Source organism: Miscanthus floridulus, chromosome 12, assembly GCF_019320115.1.
Source record: "Miscanthus floridulus cultivar M001 chromosome 12, ASM1932011v1, whole genome shotgun sequence".
NCBI classification, from domain to species: domain Eukaryota; kingdom Viridiplantae; phylum Streptophyta; class Magnoliopsida; order Poales; family Poaceae; genus Miscanthus; species Miscanthus floridulus.
The window spans coordinates 77,833,994-77,844,916 of record NC_089591.1 but is presented as its reverse complement, the minus strand read 5'-3'; the positions used below and the strand labels follow the sequence as shown (position 1 = coordinate 77,844,916).

The following is a 10,923-nucleotide window of genomic DNA, read 5'->3' as shown; positions in this document are numbered from 1 at the left end:
AATCCAAGTGCTCCATCATCTTCAACCACAATTGCAAATAGAAGTACCATTAACAACCACAAGTATCATCACTGATTTGGTGAAGGATTTGCTGAAGCATGAGGATGGTTCGATGCCGCCGATTGATTCTGCACAAAGGAGAAGAGATTGCATGTGTGAGACAAGATAAATATATACAATACATGAATAAAACTTTCATACTCCACTAGTTTTGACCGTAAGCATGAACATACAAACTAAAACATTTATACTCACAGGAGTAGAATAGTGAGGAGGTGGAGGTGGAGCGAATAGCGAAGGTGGCGGAACTACACCCATAGCGGCGCCAAGACTTTGCATGTACTGAAGAATCTCCGCCATCCTCCGCTGCTCAGCCTCCCGCTCGGCCTCCACCCTCTCCATCTTCGCCTGCATCTGCTCCCGTATCCTCCTCTCTTGTTCCAGCTGGGCCTACAATATATTCACCCAATGTTACAATAATGCAAAGGAAAGGTATGAAAAAACCAATGAACGACGAATAAACCAGGAATAACCTCGAGTGCCTCCACCCGGTGGTGTGAAGTGTCCTGCCGAGGTCGTATGGCCGGGCTCCTGCTCGTGCTGCTTGCTTGAATCTGGGAGAGACTGGGAGTAGCGGCCGAGTCGATTGCGTCGTCGCCAATCCAGTACCGCCCATGCTTCTTGCCTCCTCCCACCCTCATGACGACTTCTCCATCAAGGTCCTCGGTTCTCGGATCGTACTCTGGCCCATGGACCTCCTTTGTCATCGATGTGTACTCACTGAGGCGGTTGTGGACGGTCGCATTGATGTACGCCTCGGGCCCGTCCTCCGGGTTGTAGTCGACGTCGGACCTCGAACGTCGCCTTCCCCTCTTAATGTTCCGCTCCAATAGATCCATCTCACCAACTTGCAATTCCTCTCTTTCTCTGTCCGCCGCTTGGGATGGGAGTTGGGAGGACTTGGGAATAGAAAAAGGATTTAAATTTAGAACTATTTCACTTATAAAGAGGCGGAATTCTAGTTTTAGCTCTCTAAATAGAAGAAGGAGTTGAGAGGGGGCTCCCGCGCGGCGCGGGTATGTGTACAGCGAACGGCGCATGTGAATATCGTGAAGGATTTATATATTATCCTAACAGATAGGTCCAGAATAAGTGGGCTTTTTTAGTCGGCTCCCCACCTTGCTGTCAGATGAAAAAGACTCTCGGCGCTACGCTGCGGTAAAACCAAAGTTTTGACGGTGAGCACCGGCTCTTCTGCCCCGTATTTCTACTCTCCGGTCCTGAGATGTGGAAGAGATTTCTAGTTGTTCTTGGTCAAACGAAGCTAAAATTAATTAAGATTGTAGAAAGAAATGATAAAAATTACGGTGTCAAATGATCTTCGTCAGATGGATTATCAAATCGATGTGGTACGTGTTAATAATTTTCTAGTCTCTTTCGGTGTGGCCTTTCAGGTTGGGTGCTCAACAAGTTCAGTTGAGCCCGGAGATTACCGGCGGGGCATACGAGAATGACTAGGCTCTTTCGTTCGTTACCAATTATACCATGCATCTTGTTTTATTAATTATTGGATTGGATTCACAAGCCACATGACACTTGACTTCACGACTTGGATCGTAAGGAGCTGCACAAGCGATCGCGATAATGAAGCCGTACTACCAAAGAAGTTTTCACTCGACCAATAACGTATGTCACGTCTCGTCGAGTGAAAAACGTACGTGCCACGTCTGTGACAAGACTCTCAAGCTCGGTCAGCTGGGTGTAATAATCACGAGAGCGCGACTCTCCGGTTTTTCAAGTTTCACATGACATTTTTTTTTTTGGCTATTTTCAGCTAGGATATTGACTATTGAGATTGAGACCGACACTATATCAATAGTTTTTTGGTGTATTGATCTAATTTTACTTGGTATAATAATAGGCATAATAATATTAACACTCTTGTATGTCACCACTATGGACAAGGATTGAAATAGGCTCCAATAATGTGGCAAGCATCAGTGGGTTATAGTACTGTAGGAGTACACCATCACTACTTACAAGGCTACAACGGCAAGCCAACCTTAGCCGGACAAAAATAAATAACCAAACATGAACGCATAATCTCACTTCTCGTTTACTTTGTTCACATAAAAAGAATTTTCTCTCAGAAAACATATAAAAAGAAAAAAAACAATACTCCTTCAAGAAACAACAAGTCACTGTGTGCGGCAAAAATTAGCTGGTGCACGGGATCTAGATAATCATTCACGAAAAATCCATCATAAACTAGAAGAGGTCCGTTGCTGCTTGATACAAACTTGACAGGAAAAAAAATACGGAGTATACAGTAGTAAGAAAAGCATGTCGTCACCCTAACCACCGTAAAAGAGTTCTTTATCCTAATACTACTATATACGAATTTGAAATTCCTCCACATGGGAGAAAATTTACTTGGTAGCAGCATCCACCACTCTTGGAAAGACTTGACTGGTGTTTCTCCTCTCAGTCTTGGACTCTCAGGTATCCTCTTACCATTGCTCATTCCTTGTCATGGAAACCTCTGACCATTGGCCTTGTGTGATTGAGATTAAAACTTCCATGAGTACTTTCCACCTTCATTCCACTGCCAGAGAGCAAATTGACAAATATAGAAAGCACTATCTTTGAAGAGGGGCTGAAGAAAACAACAGAATCAATGCCAAGGCTACTTGGCCTACGGTGACCAAGTCAAAAGAAGAAGGTGGACTTGGGGTGCTAGACCTCAAAACCCAAAATGAGACCCTGCTCCTAAAAAACTTACACAAAATTTTCAACAGAGCAGACATTCCCTGGGTGTATCTTATCTGGGAGAAATATTATAGTAATGGTAGGCTCCCTAATCATGTTAAGAAAGGGTCATTCTGGTGGAAAGATGTCTTGAAATTGTTAGATAAGTTCAAAGGCATAGCCTCAGTTTCAGTGGCAGATGGTGCTTTGCTTCTTGCCTTCTCTGGAATAATTGCTGGATAGGTCAACCTCTAAGATTATCCTTTCCTGAATTGTTCTCTTTTGCCAAGAAACATCTCCTTTCTCTCCAATGTGCAACCTCAGTTAGTAACACCTCCAGCCTGTTCAACCTTCCTCTTTCAACAGAGGCCTTTGCACAATTTTAGCAGATTGAAATCATCCTGCAAAACATTTAGCTGTCTGATGGTCTTGACACCTGGATGTATATTTTGGGCAGCTCCATTTTCACCTCCAAGAAGGCTTACTGTCAGCTACGTGGAAGAAGTTGGTCACACCCAATTTATAAATGGATTTAGAAATCCTCTTGCCAGCATAATCACAAGGTCTTCTTCTGGTTGCTCACTCATGCCAGACTGAGCACCCGTAACATTTTGAGGAGGAAGCACATGCATCTTCCTTCTCACAATTGTGTGCTTTGTTCTTCGATTTATGAGGAAATTGTTCAGCATCTTTTTTTGAATGTGAAATGGCTAAAGCCTGCTGGAATCCTATTGGCATCACAATTAATTTAGCACTGGACCCTTTGCAGATCTTCGAGAGTTTCAGAATGCATCTAAATGTCAGCTTTATTATAGAAATCATCATCATTATGAGTTGGAGTATCTGGACTATTAGGAATGATGCTATTTTTAGAGGACTCCCTGCTACCATTCAAAGGGCTTCAGATTTATTCAGGCACACTTTTGGCTTGCTCCTATGGAGGGCTAAAAAGAAATACTTTCCTTCAATTGAATTATGGCTAGAGCACTCTCTATAATTGTTTTAATTTTCTTTGTTTTTTTTTTTTTGTTTCCTGAACTTCGGTCTGCCTGCGGTCTTTCTTGTAACTTCTTGTAAAAATATTGCTTTTTTGTAACCTTCTTGGTTACTCTAATAAATTTCCATTAGGGACTACCCGAGTCCCTCCTGTTCCCTCAAAAAAAATTTGACATGATTTTATTTAGCCTTCAAGGAACAAAAGGTGATTCAGTTTTTCTCAGGATGTGCGGTCTGGAAAACGTGCACCCCAGATCTTCTTCGCCCTGTCCTTGAGCTCTCAACTTGTTCGCTTCATGTGTGTTCAGTGCACAAACAGGTCGAGTCCGGATTCTCAGCCGTCATTCGAGGATGACTTGGATCTATGTTCATGCACCTCTCTCTTATCTCGGGCTCACAACCTCACATGATACTTACTCCAAGCTGCACGAGCGGTATGTGCAACCCAGAGAATGTTTACGAACCTCTCAGACTGAGGCTAGTCCTTCAATAGCAAGTGCTAGTTCTGAGTGGGTATTTTCCTCAATGAACAAGTTTAGAAATAAGACGGCGTATGAACACTCTTTGCCTGTTAATCATCAACCGCTTGCAAGATGAAGAACACAAAGCTAACATTAAATTTTACTAATTCCTTAAATATTACTACATCCATCTCAAAAAAAAGTGTCGTTCTCTTCTCGAGAAATAAAAAAAAATTCAACTCTGAATCAGTATATATAAGAAAAATATTAATATTTATGATGCATTATTAGTATCATTAAATAAGTCACTAAATGTACCTTTATTGTAAACTTATTTGGAATACAAAAAATATTACTATTTTTTTATAAATTTAGTTAAGCAAGAAAATTTGACCGGCATAAATTTGTAACGACTCTTTTTTTCAGAAACACTCATTAGCAGTCGCCTGATAAAACACTTTTGCGTCAGTCACCCGTCTCCACGCCCCGCTCCCTCCCTCCCAAGCTCTCCTCGCCCCGCACTCTCTCCAGCGCCCAGCGACAGCACCTCTCTCTCTCTCTTCCCTAGCGACCTGCCTCCGGTGACCTCCTCCCGACGGTCGCGCCCGCGCCCTACCGCTTCCCCACGCCCCCGCGTCGAGCTCCTCCCCCAACCTGCGCCAGTCATGGCGGATCCGGCAGTGGCCATGGCGAATCTAGCGGATCCGGCGGCGGCCATGGGAGATCTGGCGAGGTAGGCCTCCTCCTCCTACTACTACTCCTCCTCCTCTTCCTAGATCTCGGAGTTAGGGTTCCGGCGAGCTCTCCCTCCCTTCTTCCCAAATTCCGGCGGGCTTAGAAGGAAAGGGGATTTGGGGAGGAAGGCCGGCCAGTCGGTGGGGATGCCGGTGGGAATTTTTTTTTATTTTTAACACTTTTTGTAAACTAATTTTAAATCTAACATTGTTTAATTTTTTTTAAACTAACACTTTTGGCCGCGCCTATTGTCATGGCGCGACGAAACGCTTGTGCCGCGCCATGCATGGTGGCGCAGCGAGGGGGATGACGTGGCGACGACCGGGGCGCTGACCGGTGACGTGGCAGGTTCTGCCGCGCCACCGATCTTGGCGCGGCACTGGCGCGCCATAGCCCACGGCGCGGCAGTCCCAGGTAAATATCGTCCGCGAGCCGCCCTCCCTCTGTCTGCCTGCCCGCCGCCGCGCCCGCCGGCCGCCCGCTGCGCCCTCCGGCCACGCACATAGGTATTTGTAAAATTCAGCGAGCTTTTGTAAAATTCATATAGGTATTTGTTAGGGATATCATCAGTCTCGTGTGCAATGAATTCTGCGTGTATGTTTCGTTAAATTTCTTTTGTAAAATATATTCATCACCTTTCGTTTTAGAGTTGGCAAAGAAGCTTCGAGTATATATATTATTATCGTGGGGGTATGGTTATCTTTCTATATTATCTGTATCTATTTTTATTTTAAAGATAGCAAAGAAGCTTTTAGCATACTCAGCGGCACGAAACCATGGTTTTGTTTTCCTAAATTGTCCATAGATACGTTCACCCGCCCATAGATACATTCATTTGTTTTTGTATAGCAGTTAGTAACGGAACCTCTAGCATACTCATTAGCGCGGTGCCGTGAATAGCTTCCCGTATTATTCGTATTCGTTTTCATTCTAAAGTTGGCAAAGAAGCTTTTAGCGTACTCGCTAGCATGAAGTCGTGGCTTTAATTTGTCTTTTCAAGTTGGGCGTAAATGCTTAAATGTGGGGAGCGAGTGGGGAAAGGTCGTCGCTTCTGATGGATGGAAACGGGCTATCATGAGAGGAAAGAAAGGAAAGCTATATAGCAAATGCAGTTATGGCATCTTCTAGTTGGCTTGTGTCTGAACAGCTATACATAGTAGTTGCTTATTTTTCTAGTGAAGTTGTTTAATATGTCTGTTAATGTTACTTTGAATATATACATATGCTTTCATATTGTGTTCCTATTGCATAACATGTAGTTCAAATTTTGCAATGCTACGTAATGTTAATTTGAATATTGTTAATTTGAATAATCTAACCCTTTGTTTATCAATTTGTAACAGAATGGCCTCTCCCATGTAGCACCCATTGTACCCCTTTCTTGAGGTGGAGTACGACGAGCCGCACCGAGCACACTTCTTGACTGACACCGACGCAGAGGTGGCCTTGCCTCCTTTGAGGCCCCGCACGCACACCAGGGCGTACCAGTGGGACGAGCGTTACACGCCGTACATACGGTGTGTCGGCTTCCTTGAGCTTGTCCGTGTTGTCAACTACGGTCTTTCGCCCCTTCACCCAGCACTACTTACTGCAGTTGTAGACAGGTGCGAGTGCCTTCATTGTATGTAAACATTCTTATAACAAATTTGAGGCAACTATCAGTCGTTCTATTCTTATAACAGGTGGAGGCCTGAGACCCACATGTTTCACCTACCTTACGGCGAGATGACCTTGACCATGCAAGACGTGAATGCTATCTTTGGCCTTCGGTTGGGGGGACTTCTAGTGACAGGTATAGTTGACAACGATCACTGGAGCAAGCTGATGGCTCAGTTCACTGGCTTTCTTCCACCGAACGACGAGGTTTCTAAGAAAAATAAGTGAGCAATTCAAGCCTATTTAATACTTGCATTGCTTTCCTGTAGCCATCGGGTCTCATTTTCTTTGGTGAATTTCAAGAAAAGTTCCGGTGTTTCATCATCGTGGATCACAGAGCGCTTTAATTACTTAGACCCACAGACTGATGAGGCTCAGATCGACATGTTCGCTAGAGTGTGGCTCTGGCACTTCCTTGGTGCTTTCCTATTCCTAGACGCCTCGGGCAACACCATCTGCTGGATCTTTCTTGACATACTACGCCAGCCGTGGGATAACATAGCGGCGTACAGCTGGGGCAGTGCAGTCCTGGCATGGACGTATCGACAGCTATGCGTTGCCTGCCGTCGCACCTTAGGGTATGCGAACCTTGGGGGTTGCTCCTACCAACTCTAGGTTTGGTGTTGGGAACGATGGCTCGTTGGGAGGCCCCTTGCTACTGGTTTACCAGTAAGTACTTTGGTTCACTATATTCTTCGAGGCAGTTACATATGATGAAATTATTAATGGCTAATTCATTATCGTGTTCAATGCAGTATTGGAACGGGCAGGATACACTCCCTACATCTCTGTATATCTGGACGCAAGCAGAGTTAGTTAGAGGGAATGTGAGGCGCAAGTACAGGGAGTACACGGATTGTCTCGACATCCAGACACAGCACCAGGTTACGCTCTCTTTACTATCATACATGTGTCTTGTTCGATGTACACTATATCACAACCTAACTCAATTACGAAATATTCAAGTGCATTGGTGTCCTTAGGATGCTCTGGAGCTCCAGTACTATCTGAGTCCTGTCACTAGGGATGAGTTAGACGAGTATTACTGCAACGTCCCTCTTATTTTCTTCCACATGGTCGAGATTCACTTGCCCATCAGGGTTTGCAGGCAGTCTGAAAGAATGACAGGCTACCCACCACCGCTTTACTCCACCAACCAAGAATTGCACGTGTGCGTTATCGATTAATAACATAGCTACAATTCAGAGATGTGTATGGTACAACTAACAATCGTTTTGTTGCAGGTATGACCGTAGGAAGAGGTACAAGATCAAGGATTGGCGCGTGACACACAACGCGTACATCCAGTTGTGGCAGACCAGGGACCGGCAGCCAGTCGATGCGGGTCCCCCCCACGACCAGCACACCTTCGACGAGTACCTGCGGTGGCTTCACAGGTCTACGAGGGCACATATCAAGCCCCCATACACTGAGGAGATGATTGACGAGGACGACGAGGAAGGTGTGATCGAAGATGTGTACGACGTTGCCACTAGGGACGACACACAACTACAGAGAGCCCCGCTTCAAAGATACGTGGAAAGATACTCGAATGGTACAATTTGTTATCCATTTGGTATTAAGTATGTGTACTAAAACTGTCCAACCAAGTTTCTGTACCCAGGCAACATAATTGTCAAGGCTGTCCAACGAAGCAGCGTTTCGGCTTCAAAAGTCTAGAGGGCAGGGGCCAGGCATTCTCGAGGCTTTTGTGGAGGTAAACATAAACTTATCCATTCTGAAAATATTTCTTTAGTGTATATGCGTTTGGAAAATGCACTAACTTTAACGTCTATTTATATAGAAGGTAAAACGGAGCTGCAGAAAGCTAGCTCGGAAGTTGAGCTGCATGGACACTCCTTGGGTGGAACCCGATTACCCGGCGCGGTCAGGTGGCACGTCTTCTGGCTCTTTGAGGATACCAGCCGGCTCTTCTCAGCCGGTGACAGGTGCCGCTTCCGCAGTGCGTACACCACCACATCATAGCGCTGGGAAGGACCCTGCAAACGAGGACGACGACGATAACGACCCCTAGGCTTCCGCATACAGCACCACCAGTGGGACGATAGGCCGCAGGACGAGATCGGCATGTCTCAGCTAGGTGGTGCCCCACTTGGTACCCAAGGAGCCTCACAGGCAGTAACAAAGGTAGTTTCTTTAAATATGTAGGCTCCATGAACAAACGATCATAAAGATTATAAGTAATCGTGCATATCATATACTTACAGGGTACGAGCCGTATGCACCGGCAACGCGACCACACCGACGTTGGCTACACTCCCAATGTGTTGCCTACAAATCCGAAGAGACAGAGACGTCCGAGGGATCCTTACACTCCTGGGACTTAGTTGGTTATGTCGAACAAATATTGTCGTCCGAAACTTGCAGACTCATGAACCAATGAAAATGTTATGTGGCAACTTGTCAACTTGCGCACGGACTCCATTTATTTGCTTCATATTCGTTTCAATGCGTCGCGGCAGCACTGCCGACGAGATTAACTAGCAACTAGTTCGGGAACCGGCAGTTCTGGCGTATCTCGCCGCTGGTGGCCGATGTCTTGACCCCGATCCTCCCGAGCTTGGTCATCCCCGCCATGAAATCGCTGAAGAAGGCACCCTGGTTGGACGCGTAGTAGTCGACCGTGCTGCGCGACCTCATATCGGAGTAGAGCACCTGGTCGGAGCCCAGGAGGCCCTTGCCGACCTGCAGGTTCCGGTAGAAGGCGTTGTCGGAGCCCACCGGCGAGGGGTCGAGGAAGGCGAAGGCGTTGGGGTCAGAGCTGCAGGTGTCGTTCAGCTGCGACGTGAAGCCGGGGTCCATGGTCGCGTCGCTGCCGATCCTCACCGACAGCAGCTGAGGCTGGTCTTCTGTCTGCGTCCAGGTCTTGTCCCGCCGTGGGCCTTGGCGCGTCAGTGCCGCGTCGTGGTCTATGACGCGGCAGACCCTGCCACGTCACCGGTCAGCAGCCCCGGTCTTCGCCATGTCATCCTCCCACCGCGCCACCATGCATGGCGCGGCACAGGCGTTTCGCCGCGCCATGGCAATAGGCGCGGCCAAAAGTGTTAGTTTTGAAAAAAAAATAAACAGTGTTAGATTTAAAATTAGTTTACAAAAAGTGTTAAACAAAATCGCCGGTGGGCGGTTTAGAGGTCCTGGCGGCGGTGGATGGCGGCCGAGCCAGGTCGGGGCGGGGGCGCCATGGCCAAGGCGGCGGGGAGGGTAAGAAGGTGGCGCCACGGGCGAGCGATGGTTTCGCCGGAGCTCTGTGGCCGTGGCTCGTCCGCGGCGGGGCGGTGGGCGGGGGTGGGGGCAAGGACGAGGAGGAGAGTGTGGCCGCCGGCGAGGAAGAAGAGGACCAAGTGGGGCGCGTGCGAGATTGAAGAAGGGGAAGGAGGGGGCGAGGTTGAAGACGACCTCAACTTCGTTGGACTAGGTGCCAACGGCTCTCAGCGTCGTCTGATGGCCCTGTCGGTCGACTGTGCCTGAGACACACTTTTTGTTTTTTTGACCGAGGGACTACTCGTTATTCAAATATATCCTAGCTCTGCCACAGGTGCTTGTTCGCTAATCTTACTGGCACGTCAGATGGAGCCATGGAGCGAGCCGCGCCATGTTCGGCCGACACAAACCAAACAAAGTCTTAAAGGTAAAGTAGAGAACAGTATAGAATCGTAGCGTATCGCCGCGGTTACTTCCTGAGGCCCCGTTTGGAACGGAGGATCTTCGTATGAATTTTGGAGGAAGTTGATTCCTATAGTTTGATAACGTCACATGCTGTTTGGAACGCGGGAACACATGCCGTTCATTCAAGAGGAAAGGATTCTATCGCTCACAAAACAAAGGAAATAAAACATGTGCTCAGAGCTAAGGGAAATTTTCCTACGACGCTTGCTCGCTCATGCAACACACTTTTTCTAGTTATTTCCTGCGTTTTTCCTGTGTTATGGATTCCTACGTTCCAAACACCCCTTCTAGTTATTTCCTACATTTTTCCTTTCCTCTGTTTTACTACTACACACTTACCTTATTTCTACGTTTTTTTCTATTTTCGTGTTTTTGATTCATGTGTTTTTTGATTCATGTGTTCCAAACATGTGGACTACGACGTGACCGCCGCGCCGCGCGTCTCCAGTCTCCACCACAGCTTCTGCACAGTAGGCCATATGCCACTGGAACGCTAGCCGCGGTTATGTTACCGCACGTCTCCGGGCAGCCGGGCAACGCCACTGGAAGAGGTGCCGCCGCTGCTGTTGCCACTACGAATAACAGGTGGAACGCTAGCGCGACGACCTTTTTTGCTTCCGTGGAACGGCTAGAGGAGAGC

At 47.1% G+C, this 10,923-nt stretch overlaps 1 protein-coding gene across 1 annotated transcript; it reads right to left on the bottom strand.

Annotated features, from left to right (window-relative positions):
• Positions 1–9,104: 9,104 nt before the first annotated feature.
• Positions 9,105–9,419, bottom strand: LOC136496195 (peroxidase 45-like). Its single transcript, XM_066491881.1, has one exon. It carries the CDS (start codon positions 9,417–9,419, stop codon positions 9,105–9,107), a length of 315 nt encoding a protein of 104 aa, XP_066347978.1.
• Between the last annotated feature and the right edge of the window lie 1,504 nt (positions 9,420–10,923).